General features: G+C 43.8%; 1 protein-coding gene across 4 annotated transcripts in view; it reads left to right on the forward strand.

The window, feature by feature from the left end:
- pld1b (phospholipase D1b) overlaps window positions 1-21,800 on the forward strand; it is a 39,705-nt gene extending 17,905 nt beyond the window's left edge. For all 4 annotated transcript variants that reach the window (XM_086150736.1, XM_086150735.1, XM_086150737.1 and 1 more), the window contains 20 exons: window positions 1,455-1,513; window positions 1,623-1,715; window positions 2,598-2,750; window positions 2,841-2,990; window positions 6,426-6,509; window positions 6,940-7,021; window positions 7,127-7,237; window positions 7,318-7,500; window positions 10,187-10,406; window positions 11,679-11,807; window positions 11,881-11,999; window positions 12,816-12,929; window positions 13,023-13,133; window positions 14,664-14,752; window positions 15,411-15,524; window positions 15,608-15,657; window positions 17,647-17,781; window positions 18,534-18,687; window positions 18,769-18,886; window positions 20,238-21,800. In XM_086150736.1, the coding sequence (XP_086006862.1) occupies window positions 1,455-1,513; window positions 1,623-1,715; window positions 2,598-2,750; window positions 2,841-2,990; window positions 6,426-6,509; window positions 6,940-7,021; window positions 7,127-7,237; window positions 7,318-7,500; window positions 10,187-10,406; window positions 11,679-11,807; window positions 11,881-11,999; window positions 12,816-12,929; window positions 13,023-13,133; window positions 14,664-14,752; window positions 15,411-15,524; window positions 15,608-15,657; window positions 17,647-17,781; window positions 18,534-18,687; window positions 18,769-18,886; window positions 20,238-20,462 (2,493 nt within the window). In that variant the 3' untranslated portion in view covers window positions 20,463-21,800. The remainder of the gene's footprint in view (window positions 1-1,454; window positions 1,514-1,622; window positions 1,716-2,597; window positions 2,751-2,840; window positions 2,991-6,425; window positions 6,510-6,939; window positions 7,022-7,126; window positions 7,238-7,317; window positions 7,501-10,186; window positions 10,407-11,678; window positions 11,808-11,880; window positions 12,000-12,815; window positions 12,930-13,022; window positions 13,134-14,663; window positions 14,753-15,410; window positions 15,525-15,607; window positions 15,658-17,646; window positions 17,782-18,533; window positions 18,688-18,768; window positions 18,887-20,237) is intronic.
- The last annotated feature ends 355 nt before the right edge of the window (window positions 21,801-22,155 follow it).

The raw sequence follows: 22,155 nt of genomic DNA on the forward strand, positions 1-22,155 counted from the left end.
ATGAAGACATTACCTTGCTCCTGAAAAGGTTCGACTTAATGCAAAAGGTTCAGACGGTGTGAAAGTTTAACATCCCAAAGATGGCATTTGATGCCCATAGGGCTTTTATTTTATTATCCCAGCACTGTCTGATGAGCTTGGAATGAAGTGAAGGAAAGGTAGAATCTCTTTTTTGGGGGGAAAAAAAAGCCAACAAAAATACCTGTGACTTCATGTCCAGATAGGAAGGATCAGATAGGATGTGCTGAATGTAAAAATGATGCAGGGTGCTGCGGGTCTTTGATATCAGAAGGAACTTGGGGCAAACTACAAGCAGCCATGTCAGATAAATACTTCAGAATGATCCTGTTGTCCAGGTGTGATCGGGTTATTTCGGTTTCAGTTCAATTCTATGAATAGGCAGTGTGATGCCTCACCTGGCAGCAACTGTTAAGCTATAGATTGTAGTAGCACTTGGGGACCTAAAACCAGGAAGTAGCCTGGGGATGCAACTCCACATTAGCACGGCAACGACTGTTGCACCGCTGTAAACTTCACCGCTGGGACGAAGATGGCAGCATCTGGTTCCCATTTCCACACCGACACTGAAAGTTGAGGTTTGCCGTCCAGATTCAACCGCTGTGGTGTAAAGACGAATGGATGCAGCTTTGGGATAAAAGTTGCTCTGTTTGTGGAGCCAGTGCCACCAATCCCCCCTTTTATTCTATTTGGATTAAAGTTCCTTTGGGTTGTCATCCAGGGTGTTGGTTTCATGGTTTCTCCATAGTTGATGAATCAGTGTCATTGCTCTGTAGAACCAGTGCAGGAACTTTTTCCAGTTCCCAGAACCTTGACAGGAACTCAGCTGTTTCTTTGTGTGTTCAGACAATGTAGGAACCAGAGACCACGCACCCCAGTTCCCAGAACTATTTCACATTCTATTTTGAGGCTATTCCGAGGATCCATAGGAACTCATGCTGTAGGTGCTTGGTGATTGGTGGAACTCTTAAGCAACGCTCATTACCATATGCTTCTGGCAGACTGCAAGAGTGCCATTTTTAAGCTGACCAGTAACCACTATGGACTGAACCAGCGAGACTCAGATAAACATTTTGGCCAAAATACGAACGGAGTTAACTAACGGCAGGAGTTCTTCCAGTCCCACCCCTCACTGCCTGTGCAAATACATAACTAAAAGGTTCCCCTGGAGGAGGAGAGTCCCTTGAACGAAATTCAAGCCGGACAGTTCTAAAAACTTTTCTGTCCGAAAGCTACTATAGTCTAATTGGCTTCTAACCCATAGTACCTTGTACTGCTCTGTGGGTTCAAGGTAGTATTAATACTAGTAGTAGATATTATTTACAAAATGATTAAATGTCCTATCAGATTTCATGCAAAATAAACCAGGAACTTGGAAATACTGATTTATTCATTTTAATTGTGCGTTAAGTCACAGCGAGCTCCATCTCTTTCAGATGGAGTTCATCGACGTGAGCCAGCTGTCCTTCATCCACGACCTGGGACCAAAAGGCTTGTAAGGATATTTCAGTCTCTAAGCATAACTGCTTTGGTCTTCCTTGGAGGACTAACGTCTGACACGCCCTCTGCTTTCCCCCGATAAATCCCGGTGCTGCTTCCCCTAGGGAGGGAATGGTGCTGAAGCGATCTGGCGGCCACCGCATCCCTGGGATGAACTGCTGCGGTCACAGCAAGATGTGCTACCGCTGGTCCAAACGGTCAGTCAACCCTGATTGGCCCATTTGAACTCCCTTTCAGGAAACTCCCTTTACAACGTTTTTTAATTTTCATGTTTTTTTTTCATTATACTTGGGTGATACATGGCCATCAGACTGCATAACAGCAGTCTGGACGGACAGCCAGAGGTGCATCTGTGCGACAGCGACCTCACTATCTCATTTATTCATGCCCTCACTCTGTTGTCTCTTTTTAGCCTGTTGGTCTCAGCCACTTGCTTCCTGCCTATTTTTGTTTATTTTATTCCTATTATTGATATTGCCTCTGTTTATGTTGTCATTCAGTTTGTCTACTTTCACCCTTACTGTCCTCCTTGATGTTGTTACTGTTGTTTTTCTCTCTGCTGTTTGTTTGTTTGTGGCTGTCATTTGTTTTTTCCAGTTGTCTCCTGATTGTCTAATTTATATTCATATCCATATTTATTTGACACTGTTACTCTGCTGTGACAAAAGAATTATTTCTCCCTTAATCCATTAATTTAATTTAAACTCCATCTTGCATATTTTTGTTTTCTAATTTTACTCCTCCACAAGGCTTTTCAGCCAAAAGTAAATATTTCTTTTTTTTCCCTTCGCAGACCGTAAAAGTTGGTTACTTTTTCATGATATTCTAATATTTTAAGATAGGATTTTTGAATATTTTTAAGATGTAAGCCATAATCAGCAATATTAAAATAATAAAAGGCTTGCAGTATTTCATTTGATCTGTAATGAATCCAGAATATATGACATTTTTGTTTTTGTAATTGCATTACAGAAGATAAAGAACTTTATCACAATATTCTGATTTTCTTAGACAGTCCTGTACATATGTATTAAGGAAAATACATCTTAAATGACATTTGCTGCGTTTTTTGCCTTCAGCTGGCTGGTGGTGAAGGACTCCTTCCTGCTGTACATGAAAACAGATTCCGGCTGCATCTCCTTCGTAATGCTTTTCGACAAGGAGTTCAGCATCAAGATGGACTCCAAGGACACAGAGACCAAACATGGCATCCGTATCGACAGTCTTTCCAGGTCAGCCTTTCTTTGTAAATCACTTCTCCTTTTGAAGGGTTGAATGTGAAGCGGGGAAAACAAAGATTGTGTGTGTGTGTGCACATCCAGGTCGCTGGTCCTGAAGTGTACCAGCTACCGACATGCCCGCTGGTGGGGCCAATCCATCGAGCGCTTCGTTCAGGCGCACGGCTCAGCCTTCTTGACCGACCATCGCTTCGGCTCCTTCGCCCGGGAGGAGGACAATGTCCTTGCCAAATGGTAAGCGCGGCAACTAGCCAGTTAGTCATACACCATTAACGAGTAGCAGGACATCCTAAAACATGGCTGCTCAGGGTACAGGATGTGCTACTAAAGGTGGCCACTGGTAGTAGTACCGTATTTTCTGGACTATACGTCGCTACGGAGTACAAGTCGCACCAGCCAAAAATGCATGATAAAGAACGGAAAAAAAACTTATATAAGTCGCACTGGAGTATAAGTCGCATTTTTTGGGGGAAAATTTACTTAAGAAAATCCAACACCAAGAATAGACATTTCATCTTGAAAGGCAATTTAAAATGAAAATAGAACACAGAACAACACGCTGAACAAATATGGCCTATATGACGCATAAACAACGAACTGAGAACGTGCCTGGTAGGCTATGTTAACGTAACATATTACGTTAAGAGTCGTTTAAATAATGATAGCATATAACACATGCTACAACCAAACAATTGGTGTCACTCTTAATCACTAAATCCAACGAAATCTTCTTCTTCGATGTCACTTCTGAACAACTCCGCCAACTCCGAAGGTAGACAGTGCTACGCTTCCTCATCTACCGGTGCGTCGCTTACGTCAGAGTCATCGTCACTTGCAGTTCCTATTATTCTAGCCTTTCTGGATCCCGACAGAATGGCATCCTTGCTCTGATAGAGAGGCGATTGCGTTGCATGAAGCGGTAACACCAGGAAGGTCCTCCCGCAAAGTCATTTATATTCATCTCCTTGGCAACTACCAGGGTGTGAAGACGTAACTGTACTGTTGAGAAGCCTCTCCCAGCAGCACCTTGTTCAAGCACCCATGTGTGAACTCCTTCCTCTGGCTGTGGCCAGCTAGCTTTTAGCCCGCGATTAGCTTTTTTAGTTTTCTTCATTTCAGTAAGAGTAACCTCCGCTTTTCGCCAGTCCCTTACAAGTTTCTCACTAACTTCAAACTTTCTCTCTGCTGCTCGATCGCCATTTTCGGCTGCATATTTCACTACTTCCAGCTTGTAACTTGCAGAAAATTATTTTCTTTTCGTGCCATTTTTGTTCAGCCCTTCTCAGTTGTTTTTATAAGTTAGCGCGAATGTTGAAATGATCCATTGTCATAGGTACAGACGTCGTTGGTAGCGTCTTTTCTCACAACGCACTTCTGCCATGACCCGTCCCCGCTGAATTTTGATTGGTTTGCGTGTGTCTGACGTTCACTGTTATATTAAAGACACACACGCAGACACAGACACACAAACATCAGAGCAAGAGAGCTCAATTATTTCACACATAAGTCGCTCCAGAGTATAAGTCGCACCCCCCACCAAACTATGAAAAAAAACGCGACTTATAGTCCGTAAAATACGGTAGTACTCGATATTATTACTCTTGGCGAAAGGAAACCTCTTATAGGTGTGTGTGTGTGTGTGTGTGTGTGTGTGTGTGTGTGTGTGTGTGTGTGTGTGTGTGTGTGTGTATGTGAGAGAGAGCAGAGGGCTTGCTATGGACCTAACCACATCAGCAATGTTAGCTACATGCTAATTCAATTTGAGGTTGATATGCTTCCAGAAAAAAACTACAGTTTTGTTTTTCTGTACATTTGACTGTACGCAAAAATGTTTACTTTATTTTTAAAAGGATCCAAGGTGACCAAGAAGTTTTTTTCCTATTTAATCAATATTTGTAGCAGCTACACATAAATGATAATAGAATGTGGCAGTTTGTACATAATTGGAAAAAAACTCGAACCCATAGACTGCCATTGTTGTTAACGTTATAACGCTCTCGTGACGTAACATGTTTGCACTGGGCTCGGTACCTTTCATTTTACCATAAGGTGCAGAAAGCCATCATCTGTGCAACCCTTCGCATCTTAACCTAAGAGAGACGTGAGTGTAGAGGATAATAATGAAGACAAATATCAAAATGAAGATGAACAAAGACGTGAAGAGGCAAGAGTTAGCAAAAGTCCCTGGTGTGCGTGCAGCAACTATGTTGCTATGCAAACAGAGAGAGCTTCTTTTGTTAAGGAGCTCTGCTTTTTTACATCAGCTTCCTCCGTGATCATGCTAGTCTTTCATAATCAAATGCTACTTCTGCAGTAGCTGGTTGTTGTCACCCTCGCAGGAGAATATCCAGCGTCTCCTGCCTGTGGCGTTTCTTCAAGCGGGCTTCACTCTTTTCCTGAGGAACTTTTGTATGGTTGTGAAAGAAATCTGGAAGCAAAGTATTTAGCTTTAGTCCGTTTAAAATTAGCAGCACTCGTGAGCTGTTTCAGCAGCTGAGCTCGGCTAATAGCATCCGCAGAGAAGTGGCGAGAAAACAACAGTGGATCCTTAGGAAGTGGAAAATGCACCCAAAAGCAGCACAATGTGATGTTCTTACTGTGGAAACTGTACAGAGCGTAAGTTAATACTAGTGGAAAGTTAGCATAAACCTAGCATGCATTGTGCTAGTAAAATTAGGTTAAAAGGTTAAAATTAGTTTTTTTCCTGACATAACAATAATTCATGCTTTTTTTTCTAATACATCCTAGCATGAGACAAACAAGAATGCATATTGATGCCAGTTAGCCCTTCTGGTTAGGGTTCCCTTTAATTAAAAAAAAAAGGAAATCCGTCAAAGTCATGTGGTTTTAGAAGAGCAGGATCATCACCTCTGGTGTTGCTGTAAAGTTGACGGCATCGGTTCCAGACAGCGGAGGCAGATGTGGTGTGACTGAGACTCGAGACAAAACGCTTTAACAGCAGGGGAGGTGTGTGTGTGTGTGTCTGTGTGTGTGTGTGTGTGTGTGTGTGTGTGTGTGTGTGTGTGTGTGTGTGTGTGTGTGTGTGTGTGTGTGTGTTTTCATTTGTTGCACTGGAGAAATCTGACACAGAAAGAGAAAGTGAACCTCGCTTGCTCATCACCCCTGCTGGGCAACACTATACTGTCTGTGAGACATAGTGGTGTGTGTGTGTCTGTGTGTGTGTGTGTGTGTGTGTGTGTGTGTGTTTGAGTCAGACATTTCAACAATAAAATTACCGTAATTTTTTTTCCTCTACAGAAGCCCTAAGTTGCCGTCCCTTCCCATATTTTCTTTCGTTTCCGTTTTTCTTGAGATAACAGGTTAATTTTCTTCTTATCACGCTGATGACAGTCAAATAATAAATAAGTGAAATTTTAAATAGTAATGTAAGGATTAAATCGTTATCACGAGAAAACAAAGAGAAAAGGAAGTTAGAAGGGATGGCTGCCTAGGGCTGCCGCATATTTCTTATGCCACTGTTTGTTATAGGTTGCAGATTGTTTATATATTTGTGAACATTGAATCCAAATGTTGATGGATTAGATGGATTTTGGATTTTTTATTTTTTTGAGATTTTTGAAGCGGTGGTGTATCGTCTTCAGACACCGGAATATTTGGTTACATATCATTCAGAAAGTGAGTAGTGACTCCCATGCGCGTCTGCTATAGGTACGTGAACGGGAAAACGTACATGGAGGACGTGGCCAACGCCCTTGAAGAAGCCAAGGAAGAGATCTTCATCACTGACTGGTGGTGAGAGACGTGCGCACCCACACAAATACACGTGCACACACACTCATACACACACGCGTGCTTCCAAAAACCAATAGCAACGGCAGGTGTGTGATATCGATTTTACCTAATTTTTTTTTCTGTTTTCTTTTAGGTATTTGAATAATCATTTTGTATCATTCCTCTTTTTTGGCTTATTTGTATTTCTACTTAGTTTATTATTTTACAATGCATATTTCAAATGATGGTAGTAGTTTTATGATAGTGTCGTCGATATTAAAAAAATGTGGAAAATGCACAATATTTCATGCTCAAGTATGAAAAAAATCCAGAAGTGAAATGGCGGGGTTGGGGGGTTCTAGGAAAGGAAATAAGGAAATTAGGCAGTAAGTCTACATGGGGAGGGGGGGTGATCCAGTTTCTGTGTAACGTGAGCCATCGCTGGATGCAGGTTAAGCCCAGAGATCTTCCTGAAGAGGCCTGTCGTCGAGGGCAACCGCTGGCGCCTTGACTACATCTTGAAGCGCAAAGCGGTGAGTTCCTCCCCGACGACCGTTTAAATGTTACGACCTCAGGCCCACCCTACCCCCAAATCCACAGTAATGTCAGAGCGGAAATTAAATGTGCCGTTTCCACAGCAACAAGGAGTGCGGATCTTTGTGATGCTCTACAAGGAGGTGGAGTTAGCGTTGGGCATTAACTCCGGGTACAGCAAGAGGACGCTGCTACGCCTTCACCCCAACATCAAGGTGAGCGCCCCCGACCTCCCGCCCTGCATGGAAACACACCGGCTCCTTCCTCACCCTCCCACCCCGTCTCCGTTACCTAGGTGATGCGTCACCCGGATCACGTCTCCTCTGCCGTCTACCTGTGGGCGCATCACGAGAAGATCGTGGTCATCGACCAGTCGGTGGCCTTCGTGGGAGGGATTGACCTGGCGTATGGCCGCTGGGATGACAGGGAGCACCGGCTGACGGATGTCGGGAGTGTGACGCTCTCGCACATGGAGCAGGTACCTCACACGTGCGCGTGCGCACACACACACACACACACACACACACACACACACACACCAGGGGCCTCACTCGTCATCGCCGTGTATGCAAGGAAGTGTGCGTAAAGATTGCGCACAAACATTTCCAAGCGATGTATAGGATTGTGATGAATCCTGCTTGCGTGTAGGAATCAGCGTAAACGTAAAAAAGCTAGTGTTATAACAAGGAAACTACAAATAGAAGGTATTCGGAGTCACAGCGCTCAGCGATCTTAAACCTTACATGTGCCCCTTATAAATTGATTATTATTACTAATATTTCTCAATGACTAATTTGTTAGACGATTTGAATACTTAAATTATAAAATACTAAATTCTAAATGACAGCTTTGACAGGACATCCCAAAAACAACTTGAAAGTCATACGACATGGTTTATGCCGCACTACGGGGGTATCCGGAGTTTTCAAAGAGCGCACCGATCTGCTTGGCTGCTAAGCAGATACCGCTTTCTCGATGAATTTCTCAAAAATGCATCGGCTAATTTACGCCAATATTTACAACCCGCGTTGGAGCAAGAGACAAAATGCGCAGAAGCTGTCCCAGTGTGCCTCCCACTCCAGCCGACCCTGGGATTTTCGGCCACCAAAACATTTCAGCGGTAGATGTATAGGCCATTTCGTAGCCGACATTAAGCAGGCTTGTACCGAACATAATACTGGCCACAACTTACATCAAGTTCCCACGCAGCCATTAGTAACAAGTTGATGTTTCAAGTTGATCGCCAGATTCCCAAACATGATTGGAGCCATAGATTGCACCGGCCTCGCAATAAAAAAGGAAAAGGATTTAATTTAATCAGTGAACCGATAATCTGCAATCCACATATGTTTGTGAAACGTTGTTTCCCGGTGGCCCGGAGGAACGCATGACGGATCCATTCTGCAGAACAGCTGTTACAACAGTTCAAAATGTATTTTCTGGGCTCCATATGGGTATTGCAAGGTCTCTATGGCGACATGATTTTTGGCGGTGAATTTTATGTCATTTCTTTTTTATGTCTGACACTGCTCCATATCCTGAGCCAACAGAATGAACTGCAGCCGTTACCCTCCCCGTTGGATTCTTTCTTTTTTTTTCGCGTTAAATCATCCAAACAGTATTTTGTGGTTCGTTTCAACTGCCCCTACGAGAGTGTCAGTCTCTGTCTCTGTGAAATTGCTCTTCTCCGCCCTCTTGATTCACAATGGTTTTGGAAAGGAAAAAGAGTCAATTTGTAGGGATTGCCCCTTCCGTACATGGTCAGTTGGGTTTCTGAATGCAAATGAGGCTAAACGTACTTGAGCATGAGTGTTTCGAATTTATTCGGGATTTATTGACGGAGATCACTTATGATCCCTGAACACCAGTGTGTATGTGACAGGTGTCCACATTTGATACAGATTTTTTTGTGCGTACGTGCACTCTAAATCAAAATCAGCTTTGTTGTCAATTTCTCCACATGCACTAGACAGACGAACGTATCGAGAATGTGACATCAGATTAACAAAATATTATACTCTATTCAACATATTTCATACATGGACCATACATGGTTATATATTGTGTAGAATCCTATTCCACATATTTCTGCACCACACACCAGCACTTAAGAGTTTCTGAGTTTCTTACAAGTTGGATAAGAGTTTCTATGATTTATGAGCATAGAAGAAAAAGTCAGTCTCTAATATATGATACAGTCAGAGCATGATGGATTTTACAGTAACCATGTAAAAATTGCGATGTTACAAAGCGCAAAATAGTACAATAGAGTTATGTTGGTGAGTCTTTTTTAAAAGACGGAGAAATCCATGTTTCATTCATTATTCTTTTTCTCATATCATCACACATACGATTGCCATGTAGCAATGTGAAAACACATCATTGCTCAAGGTGGATTTTGGGGAATATAAAAATAGCGATAATAATAATAATCATGAATAATGATTAGAAAGTAGAAAATTAAAAACTCTGTATGCATTTTTCCCCTTAACAGCCACTTTTCTTTCTACTTGAAAAGTAGGCCTTTCAGTTGTTTTTTTTTAATGCCGGGACCTCTTTAATTTTAGAAAAAAGAAAAAGAAAAATGTAAAGTCAATGCTCTGTTTGCACCTGGTCTTTTCCTAAAAGAGCACCTTTTTAAATATTGTTTTCTAAAGATTTCTTCAATGTAAGAGGAGAAGAGGTTGTGCGGCTCTGTTTGCACTTTTTAAATTCATTTACTCTGAGGTTCCTATTTTCCTTTATCTGAAATAAAGGCCCTCAAATTATTTGTGTGGGACTGCTTTTATTTCTGGTAAAAGAACTACCTGTTAACCACACAACTTAGGCAAATATTTATTGAAACCAAATGAAAATGTGGACCTATGGTATGTCGGTTTCAAACCTTTTTACTTGGAAGAAATTTCATAACTTGGCCTGGGTTCTCCAGGTTCTCCTGCCTGGGTTCTCTTCATGTTCTCCAGCTTCCTTGCATGGTCCAAAAAGCACATTCATTGAAGACGTCTCTTCAATGAATGTAAATGACTGGTCCTAAGTCTCCATACCTGACCCAGTGATTGACAGATGATGTGCCGAGGTTAAGCTCGGCCTCTCCTCAGGTGTCTGCTGTGATTGGATCCTCCCCAGAAAAAAAAAACAACAAATAACTGTCTTCCTCCTTTAAGGCTGCAGCCTCCTCATCCAACATGGCCACCCATGCCAACGGCAGCAGCGGCGCGCACCCGAGAAACGCGCAAGCCATTTTCACCGTCACTGACTCTGCAGACCAGCCGAAACTGAAGTGCCACGGGAGGATGAGCAGGGCCAAGATGAGCATCAAGAGGCACCTGCAGAAACACGGCTTGGCCCACACCGACAGTGACAGCGACCTGGAGAACGAGGAGAGTGAGTGGAACTATGGTTTTCATTATATTTAATTGCATGCCGTTTCCAAGGATATTGCTTTATTGCATCGCTTTTTTTTGCAATTTCATTGCGTTTTTGAAGTGCAATGACAATAAATAGGCTATTCTGCTAATCTAATCTATAAATACATATATATATATACATAGGTATGCATGTATATATATGTGTGTGTATGTATATATGAGATGAGATGAGAGATGAGAACAACTTTATTTATCCCGAAGGAAATTGTTGTGCCAGAGTTTCAAGAAAAAACATAACAATAATAGATAATAGTAGGAAGGAGGGAGAATAAGAAATGCAATAAAATATAAATTGTCAAGGTTAAGGCTATCAAGTGTTCTAAGGTCTATATACGTGTGTGTATATTTATATATATATATATATACACACACACATATATATATATATATACACACACACACACGTATATATATATATATACACGTCTATATACGTGTATATGTATATGGGTGTGTGGTGTGTGTGTGTAAATATATAAATAAAAACAACAACCTCTTATATCAAACTACACAGAGCATCACAGATTATACAGAGGTTCTCCATTTTTGTAGTCTTTTGTAGTCTAGCAGCACTCTGTCTGTTCCAGAAGGCTGCAAATCGTCTGTGTGAGTGAGAGGGTGGTAGAGTGGCTCTGTGATTGACAGGTGGGCTGGTCCAGGTTAAGATTTACCCCTCACCTCAATGCAAGCTGGGATTGATGTCAACCCTAACTAAAATAAAAGTTTCCGGGGCAATGAGTTTTTTGAAAAATCAATTAAGTTGGGGTTAATTTTCTTAATTGTTCGAGCTGGAAAGTGTTGATAGGGAAAAAAAAATGGAAAAAAAAAAAGTGGCAAATGAGAAGCAGATCGGAACCGAAAATAACCCGGACTGGATGGGTTTTCGCAAAAGCACACAGCTGATATTGGAGCGATTGCAGCCTGTGGCTGTTTTTTTTTTCTTTTTTAAAACCCTCCTAGGGTTTGATTTAATGAGATTCAGGAAGCCTGTAATCACTCTCCCTTTTTATTTTCTCAAACAGTGTCATATTTCTTTCGGCACGCCGCAGCAGAACAGATGTTTTGTTTTGTTTTTTATTAGCTGCAGGGCGGATCCTGTTTATTTGCCAGGCCGATCTGGGTTCTAATCCCGGTGATCGACGGATCGCGTCAGAGATGTTTTTTTTTTTTTTCCTCCGGGTTATTTGGAACCTGGCGTTAATTAGGATTATTTGTGTGTGTGTTCCAGGAGGCAACTCAGCGGGCAACCTGCAGACGGGAATGGGGGAACTCTTCGGGAACACGCGGTTCTGGCACGGAAAAGATTACTGCAACTTTGTGCACAAGGACTGGATCCAGCTGGAAAAACCCTTCGACGGTAAGTTCCCTTCCTTCGCTCGTCACGGCGTCCTGAGAGATCACACAACAGAGTACCACTCTCCCTGTTTCAGATTTCATCGACAGGCACACGACGCCCAGGATGCCGTGGCACGACATCGCCTCGGTGGTCCACGGCAAGGCGGCGCGGGATGTGGCCAGACACTTCATCCAGCGCTGGAACTTCACCAAGGTCAGAGGTCATGATGTGGTCATCACTCAGAGGCGGGGTGGTTCGGGTGCTTTTTTTTCTTCGGTCGTTTTCAAAGAATAACTTAGTAATATGTTGGTTATAAATCCTCAAAAAAAGTCCTCAACTGGCTGTCTTCCATTGACATCACTCACACTCTGTTAGACTGTCTCACCTCTCTGGCCGCACTTAGTTCATTCACCTTACGTTCTTTAAATCCACCCCTTCCTTTGACTGCAGGTGTGCCCCAGGGCTCTGTCCTGGGGCCCCTCTTCCACTGTTACGCAAACGACCAGTACCTCACCACTAAACCCTCGTCCGCTCTCCCGCCCACCTTGCTCACTGATCGATATAAAAAACCCGCTTCACCCTTAAACATCCTTTAATTAAACAGTAACTCCTCCCCTGAGGGTGAGTGTCATCTGGGGAGCAGAGCATTCAGCCGCTCTGCTCCCCCCCCGTCTCTGGACTCCAGATTCCAACTCGGAAACATCCGTTCATTCCCCCACTTCAAATCACTACTCAAAACACATCTTTTCAAAGCGGCCTATTATTTACTTTTTTATCACCTTGTCACTTTTTTATTTTCTGCATACGTTTATATTTTAAACGTATGCATATTTTATTTTCTTTTTTATTTAGTGAATATGTACATGTCCATACTGTGTCCTTGAGTGTCGGGTGAAGCATGTTAAATAAATGTATTGTAATTATTAGTACTTCAGTCATATTTATCATCACCTGGCCCGGGGCTTCAGTGATCTCAAATCTCTAATATCTTTTTTTTGCCTGATCTCCTCCGCTATGCCACCCCTCCAGCTTGTGAAGCCAAAGTACCGCTTGATCTCGTACCCGTATCTGCTGCCCAAATCCCACACTACGGCCACAGAGCTGCGGTACCAGGTGCCCGGCTCCATCCTCACCAAAGTTCAGGTCGGTGCCTGAACAAACCCCACGGAGAGTGACCGTCCAGAGATGGCGGTTCAACCCTTCAGTATCCTTGTAACCTCCCCTCCTGAATCGCAGGTGCTTCGCTCGGCGTCTGACTGGTCTGCCGGCATCAAGTACCACGAGGAGTCTATCCACAACGCCTACGTCCACACCATCCAGAACAGCAAACACTTCATCTACATAGAGGTACCCTGTGCATGTGTAACCATAGAAACCTTGTTTCTACCCAAAAATCCATAGCCATATTTTGTTCCAGTGACTCTCAACATTCCAACCGTGATATGTTTTCCATGAGTGTATCATAAGCATATTTTCATTTTAATTATTTAAGTTTTCAAATTTTCCCCTCCCTAAAACAAAGTACAGTTCCGAAACTGTCGGTTCTACACCAATCAAGCATCGCATTATGGCCTCCGAGAGGTTAATTGAATAACACTGACTTGCTCTTCATCGTGGCACCTGTTAGCGGTTGGGATGTGTTAGACAGCAAGTGAAAACATCGTCTTCAAAGTTGATGCGAGCATAGGGATTTTAGACGACTGGGTGAAAGCATTTCCGAAACTACAGCTGTTGTGGGTGGTGCCCAGAAGGCAGAGGTCAGAAATCCAAGGAAGGAACAGTGTTGAACTGGTGACAGGGTCACGGGCGACCACGGCTCGTTGATGCACGTTGGGAATGAAGGCCGCCCCGCGAGGTCCGATCCGACGGCCGAGCTACTGTCGCTCAGATTGTCGAGGAAGTCAATGCTGGTTTTGATAGACAGAAGTCAAGTGCCCATACTGACCCCGTCCACTGCAGCAAGGGCCAACAATGGGAGCATCACATGGATGGCACCAGGATGCAACATGAGGTGAAAGGAAGCAGGGGGATGCTTTGGAAACTGCTGGGAAACCTCGGGTGCTTCCATCCATCCAGACTTAATTTTGGATAAAAAAGGTGCATGTTCCTCTTTGGGCCCTGGATATCCTACTGAGGCGTAGCAAGCCAGAACAGCTCAGATTTTGTCATCGCTTCATTTCTTGTTGGTTCCATTCAGTCACTAAAGACAACAGACGACTACAATTGTTTTTAAAAATGGCACTCCGCAATAAGTACCTGGAAATGGGCATAGCTTATGAGTTCAACCAGTCGGCAAGCTCCTATGTCATACGACTTCCTATGGAACTGTAACATGACCCTGCTTCAGAGAGGAAGCTACTTAGTCCCAGGTTCCCATGCCGTTCGGTTCAGGAACGGTCTGAGGAGCGCAACAGCAAGACTTGTTGACTTGGCCTTCGAATTCCCTAGATCTTGGCCCAGTCGCACCTCTGGAATGTGCTTGACAAACAAGTCCCATCCATGGAGGCCCCTCCTTGCTACTTAGTGGGCTTAAAGGGTCGGCCGCTAACATCTCGGTGCCAGATATCACAGCACACCTTCAGAGGTCTGGAGTCCATGTCTCAAGGGATGTCGGATGTTATGGTGGCTAAAGGGGGACCAACACAATATTAGGCAGGTGGTCATAATGTTATGCTGCTTGGGTGTATATCCCAATTTGTTTCTTCTACCTCTGTCATTGAGATTATTCCAGTTGTCACTCGTGGTGACATATCATCCGAGAGCCCCTGAATGACAATAATTCATAAATGTGTGTGTGTGTGTGTGTGTGTGTGTGTGTGTGTGTGTGTGTGTGTGTGTATGTGTGTTTGTGTTTGCTCTATTTTCCCCGCCCTCCAGAATCAATTCTTCATAAGTTGCGCAGACAACCGGCACGTGTTCAACAAGATAGGAGATGCGATCGCAGAGCGCATCATCAAGGCATACAGGTAAATCAGCTGTTTTGTTTCAGGCCGTATCAGGATTAAAAAAAAAAAAAATTGCGGATTATGATGGTCATCCTTTCAGTGTGTTTTGTCCCCACCTCGATACGATTACCTATAGAGATAAGCTGATACTGGCCAACCCCTGGCATTGTGCATGTGCACTGAGGCACTGAGTGCAATTCACTTTCCATGTGACTGATGGCCTGATTTCACTTCCTGAATATATTGCTGTTGTTTCTGAGGTGCATTTTTTTTTTGTTCTTATTTTAATCATCAGGTCTTTGGGCCCTTTTTTAGAAGGTGCTAATGCTGCTAATTCAGCATGCTTATCGCCACTCTTGTCACGAGGGTGTCGCTCCACATTACACGTCGCCATATGGCTCGGGAATAACCCTTTATGTTGTATAATAGCATTCGGGAGTAAAAACAAAACAAAATGCTGACTAGTTGGTTGAAATGATAATAAAACCGCCTGTGTGTTCGGTCCAAGTTAAACCCTGCCTCCTGGCCAGTGACAGCTGAGAGCAGGAGTTGTATGCACAACGTACAAATGGATTACGATAGCCGCGTCAGGAAATTGCCAAAAATCGGTTTAACGCCCAGGAATGACGCCCCACCCGAGGAGGTTCTAAACTGGTCTTGTGTGTGTGTTTCTTCCCAGGGAGGGTCAGAGGTACCGGGTGTACGTGGTCACGCCTCTGCTGCCCGGCTTCGAAGGTGACATCAGCACTGGGGGCGGCAGCGCCATCCAGGCCGTCATGCACTTCAACTACAGGTAGGCTTCTGTCACTGGGCGACGTATGCAAGGACGTCGACTTTCCTTCTGAAAACGGTCTGAAGACTATTGTTTCCGCACAGGACCATGAACAGAGGAGACCACTCCATCATCTCGCAGCTGAGGAGAGAGAGTAAGTATCCCGTTGGCCTCAATCCCAGAGCGGAGGCTGCGTCCCGCCTTTATTACAATGTCACAAATCAGTTACGAAGTCAAATTTGCGCGCAACCCACTTTCGCTCCAGCAGGGTTTTCGGAGCGATAGATCAGCCTCAGGTCAGGCGATCAGCTGCCACATCAAGCCCGCCGTCTTTAATTTTGGAGGGTCTTAAAGGGAAGGAAGAGAACCTATAACTTTTTTTTTTTCAAATGTAAAAACAACAGCTGGCCTGCTGTGTCAGGCGGTTCGGTTGGTAAATGCCGGGCCCGGACGAAAAACTGTAAACCGATCCCCCCGGCCTGATCAGTCGTCTGTCTGTTGTTTTGGACTCTGAGGCGGCGGCGTGCAACATCTGCATCCCGTAAAAAACCCATCCGCCATTCAGCCATCAAAGAGGAGCCCGAGGGCCTGGAAACGCACCGCCGCAGATAGAAAACCACGCGAATCTGCAGTAAAATAACAGCGACCGCTGAAACGTGCACATCTGGGCTGCGGCGGAGGCGCGGTTCTTGAAGACCCGTCCTGCCTGTAATCGCACTGCTGGGTTCTTCATGTCCTAGTCCATTAATTTCAAATCACACACTCCAGATCGGCGTTTTGCACAAGCAGAGTGTTTATTCAATCCGACTTGAGGTTTGTTTTCATTTTCTATAAATACTGAGACGTCTGTAATAAAGTGACATCGGCACGTGAGCGACGCTCGATTAAAACAAAACAAAAAGGAAAAGTGAAAAATTCAAATTTTAAAATATAAAAATTAAATTAGAAATTAAAGTTAAAATTAAAAATTTAATTTTAAGAATAATAAGCAAGAAAGTCCCCGGTTTACTTCAGACAGAGTGCCTTTTTATGTCCATGAGAGGTTTAATTTTTGTATTTTTTTGACATGTGAATGAAAGGGTGAATAGGTTTTTGTCCAATGACGTTTGAATGAGAGGGTGAATGGTTGTATCTTTATCTGCGGTCCTCGGCCTCGTACTGGTCTGCGGATCATTTGCTACCGGTCCACAAAAAAAATCTTTCTTTAAAAAATTATCATTTTTCACTTGACCTTCCGAATCCTATTTTGAAAAACGCCTGTTTTCACCTTTGCCTGACTGCCGCACTTAATGTTGTAATTGCCTAATATAGAGTGCAATCGTTTTCCGATTAAATACTGTGAACTGACACAAGTTTTTATCATTTGAACCCCTGTGCCTCTAACCGGTCTGCGGAAACATTTTCATGCAAAAAACTGGTCCCTGGTACAAAAAAGGTTGAGGACCGCTGAGCTATATGAAGTGTGAACAGGAAGGTGAATGTTTATCCATATGACGTGCGAATTGGTTTTTATCTACATGACGTGATTGGTTGTATGTTTCGATCTGACATTTTATTGATAAGGTGAATTATTTTTTCACATGACATGAATGAGCGGTTGAATGGTCTCTCTATGTGGCCCTGTGATTGACAGCTGACCTCCCCCTTTCCCCTTCCCCCAAGGAAGAAGGATAAATGAATGAAGAATAGTTGGAAAAAGATACTGTCATATTTTCTGCATTAGATAGAATCCCAAACCCACTTAAAAAACAAGACTAATAAAGCAGATGATGTTATGAGATGAATGTAATTAACAGGTTATTATCTTTTAATTAGTGATCAAATCATTCCTGGATAAAATCATGCCTCGCTTATACAACTCCAACTATATATACATATATATATGTATATATATGTGTGTGTGTGTGTATATATATATATATATGTGTATATATATATATATATATATATATGTATATATATATTTTTTTTCTCAATTTTGTTTTCTTTTAATAATAATAATAATAATAATAATACATATGATTTGTATAGCGCTTTTCACGGTACACAAGGACGCTTTTAATATTAGAAGTTGATAAAGAGGCTCTCGGGTGGAGTAGGGGTTGTTGGCATCTGACATGTGCTGTCTGCTTCCCGTCTTCAGTGGGTGACCAGTGGATGAACTACATCTCCATCGCTGGTTTGAGGACGCACGCCGAGCTGGAGGGCAAGCTGGTGACTGAGCTCATCTACGTCCACAGCAAGATGCTCATCGCCGACGACAACACCGTCATCATCGGTACGACGGGCGGATGAGGGGCTCGAAGCTGTCATTAATAGAAAAACTTGAAAAAAAAAAATCATTAAAATTATCAGTTCCTGAAGGTTTTGACATCAACAGCCCAAGTTTTTCAGTATTTTCAAAATATTTTAAAAGGTCCTGCTGATTTCCTTTTGGTATCCTACCAATCTGGGAAAATTACAGTATTCAATTATAACCGTAAAATATGAGATTTGTATGAATGCTTGTTATCACTTTATTGAAACTGGCATTGCTAGCCCCTTAGTTCTGTGTGTGTTCTCGTTGCTGCTGTGTTTCAGTGTCATCTATAGGAAAACCCAGGTAACTACAAGCCCTGTGTTTGTTGATTGGCCCCTCCAAGTCCCAACACAGACCTTTTATTACACATGCAATAAATCGTTTTTTTTCCAGCAAAATAGGGAAAAAATGTGTATATTTTTTTCCCAAACTTTTCATATTCTTTTTAAAAATGCATTTATTTTCTCTCTTTAATATCCAGGTCATTTTTTTTTCTTATTATTTTTGGCTTTTTAGCAGATGAAGCAGGAGCAGTATCTCTGATCACATTCTCTCAATTTTCATGGAGTCACATGATTATGAAAATAATTGGTCTTTGGATTAAAAAAAGATTTTTAGTTTTTTTTTTTCCATTTTGTGATGTATTTTTTGCAACTTTGTTTATTTGTAATATAATCCCAGATATGTTTCAAGGTCCGATCACAGCTCTCTGCAACCTCGTCCTCCCGCAGGCTCGGCCAACATCAACGACCGGAGCATGCTGGGGAAGAGGGACAGTGAGGTGGCGGTGATCGTGGAGGATTCGGAGCTGGTGGCTTCCGTCATGGACGGGCAGGAGTACCATGCTGGGAGATTCGCCCTACAGCTCCGGCTGGAGTGCTTCAGGTACCGAGGCAAAAAATAAATCGTTATTCGACAAACATGGCCCTGTGATTGACCAGTGCACTCGTGCCCCCTCCCCGTCAGGACAATCCTGGGCGCGCACTCTGACGCCTCCATCGACGTATTGGACCCTGTCAGCGACCACTTCTACAAGGAGGTCTGGGTGGCCACCTGCGGCCGCAACGCCACCATCTATCAAAAGGTGACAGCATCCTCCCTCTCTCCGTCTCTGACCCGCCCCTCATTAGGTTTGAACCTCAATTTGATTGGAATCTGTAGTCGGAGGATGTGCTCCAACCGCAGGGGGATCACACTTCTCAGCGTCCCTGGAAAAGTCTAGTTGGAGGTGCCGGAGAAGAGGCTCGTCCGTGTGGTTGAACCCCGGATCGAGGAAGAGCAGTGCAGTTTTCGTCCCGGTCGTGGAACGGTGGACCGGCTCTATACCCTCAACAGGGTCCTAGAAGATGCTTGGGAGCTCCAGAGTGCCCAACTAGTCTACTTGTGTTTTGTTGACCTGGAGAAGGAATTTGTGTCCTGAAAGGAATCCTGTAAAGGGTGTTCCAGGAGTACCTGAGATACCAAACCCTGTTCGATCCTTGCATGATTGGTGTCAGGGCTTAGTCCATGGTTGTAAGTTGGATTTGTTTCCAGTGAGGGTTGGACTCTGCCAGGGCTGTCCTGTGTCACAGTCTTTTCATATTTTTGATGGGACCTGAGACCATTCTGAGACCATTGTTCTCAGACGGAAACATGTGGAGTGCTCGCTCTGAGTTTGGGAAGATGTCCTGCCTCAAGTGGAGGAGTTTAAGTATCTCTGGGTTCCGGAGTGAGGGAAGGGTGGAGCTCGAGATCAACGGGCGGATTGGTTCGGCGTCAGCAGCAACTCGGACTGTGCGTCCCTCTGTCATGGCGAAGGAGCTGAGCCAAAAAACAGCTCTCGATTCAATGGTCGATCTAGGGTTCTACCCTCACCTATGGCCATGAACTCAGGATCACAAAAGATAGAACAAGATCACGGATCCGAGCAGCCGAGTTTTCTCCTCAGGGTGTCTGGGCTTTCCCTTAGAGATGGAGTGAGGAGTTTGGCCATCTGGGAGGGGCTCAGCAGAGGGGCTGCTCCTCCATGTGGAAAGCGCCAGATGAGGTGGCTCGGCCATCTGGTAATGATGCCTCCCTGGTGGGGTGTTCTGGGCATGTCCAACATGTGAGGAGGCTCCGGGGTAGACCCAGGACACGCTGAAGGGACTGCATCCCTTTGCTGGCCCGGGGAATGCCTCAGGATTCGGCAGAGCTGGAGCAAGTCTGGGCAACTTTGCTTTTGGCTGCCGCCCCTACGACCAGATAACCGGTGGAACAAGATGGATTCCATAGATTGATTGGAATCTTGATGCAATTTTTTTTTCTCGGCATGTCCAAGAGGATTACAAGGGCTTTTGTTGAGTTGATAAATGTGTAATTATGTCGTCTCAAAGTGAGGAAAATTATGAACTTCGGAGTTTTAAAGTGTACTGATAGTCCTTTTTGCCTTATTCCCCACCTCCGCCGCCCCACAGGTGTTCCGCTGTCTGCCTTCCAGCGACGTGCACAGCATCCTGGACCTTGAGGGCTACCTGGCCAAGCCGGGGCTGGACAGCGTCAACCCGCTCCACGCCCGCGAGGAACTGAAGAAGATCCATGGCTTCCTGGTCCAGTTCCCCCTGCAGTTCCTGTGCGAGCAGAACTTGCTTCCCCCCATCGGCTCCAAGGAGGCAATGGTGCCCATGGAGGTTTGGACTTGAGGATGACATGGTGGGAGGGAGGGAGGGATGGGGGGCCTCCAGGCCGCTGAGGAACTGTTTTGGAAGCCGCCATTTTCATCAGAGTCGTCCGTCAGAGCTCTGGTTTCTGTTCCGTTGCAAGAAAATGCCAGAACGGTTTGCCAAGATCTTCAACCTAAATATCTGGTATGGTCTCTCAGGACCAGAAATTAGAACTCCTCCCAGGTTTTTTGCACTACACTCAATAAGCCTCCGAACTTCCACCTTCGGACTTCCTGTTTTGTTTTGTTTTTTTTGTTTTTTATCTCGTTATTTTACCAACTGTGAGCCGAAACTGAGATTTTTCACTGCCTGGAACAACAACAACAAAAAAATTAGTATCTATGCATGAACAACAATAGTAGCCAGACAGCATTTTTGCAAAAAAAAAAAAAATCCCTAGCCCATCAACTGAATATGCATGAATTCCCGTCATGGGTCCCACATACAAGACGGGGTATTTGCACCTGGAGCTTTGTGCTGAAAGGAAGTGAGGTCATTAATGTCTCTGCTTAAGGGCCGCCCACCTCTTCCTCATATTTGTAAAATAGATAAGCTTGTTGAACAACACTATGCAACCACCAGGCCTTTGAACGCCATGTATCAAACACAGCAAGTGCCAAAGACGTTGCGCCACCGCCTGTCTTGGATTGAGTAACAGGATGCTTTCACTTTGTCCGCCGACAGAGGACGGCACGTCGGAGCGCCAGTGTTCATGTTACCACGCCAGAACGCGAAAACGTGAACGACTGAAAGGACATTGCCTGGGAATGAAGTTGTTCATTGTTTTTTTTTTTTTTTTTTTTTTTTAAAAGATACTCTATTAAATCAGGGGGGGGCGAGGAAAAATATCCAGAGTCCCTTGATTTGCTCCAGAAAAGCAAAGACGACACATCTGGATCCTCACGTTTCCGATGCCCCCGGAATGCCCCGCGACACCTGCACTCCTTTCCTGCCAGTCTTGCCTGCCGCCTGCATGATGCCGATCAGTGCTTTAAAATAGACAAACTTGTCAAAATGAAAAGCAAAAAAAACACTAAGGACCAAAGCTTGAGGGTCCCACCCACCCTCCCACAGCATTTCTACCTCCTGCTCCACAGCTCTCTGTCCTCAAACGGCATGTTCGTGTCCTTTGGAAAAAGGAAAAAAAAAAGGTTTTCAAACAAGGAGCCCAAAGTCAGTTTCACATTCATCCAAAAACGTGGGTTCGATTTTTGTCAACAGGAAAAAGCCTTGGTTGCCTTGGCATCTCCTCTGAAATGCTCTGCCCCCTCAGGCAGTGCATTGTTTTATGTGAAAATAAATGAGGTATTACTATGTCATTCAAAAGAATTATGATTTTGTTTTATTTGAACCTATTGAAAGCACCTGCAGAGAAAACTGTACAAATGGACCAGAAAAAAAAATATGCACCATGAAAACACTTTTAAAAAGTTATAAAGATGTAAAATATCTATTTATCCTGAAAACGATAAGACGTTCATCAAATGGGACGAACATGGATTAAGAAATGGAAAATTATTTTTAAAAATGAGCATATGTTCTTCGTAGATACCATAACCATTAACATTCGGGTACTGGAGTACCCGAGAGTTAGAATATGAGTTTAAGAGTTAGAATAAGCAACGACAACTGGCTACATATACAAACAATTAAAAGCTTTACAAAAGAAAGA

Source organism: Fistularia commersonii, chromosome 8 (genome assembly GCF_037954325.1).
Source record: "Fistularia commersonii isolate RoL2024-O1a breed Wild chromosome 8, RoL_Fcom_v1.0, whole genome shotgun sequence".
In the NCBI taxonomy this organism is placed as follows: Eukaryota; Metazoa; Chordata; class Actinopteri; order Syngnathiformes; family Fistulariidae; genus Fistularia; species Fistularia commersonii.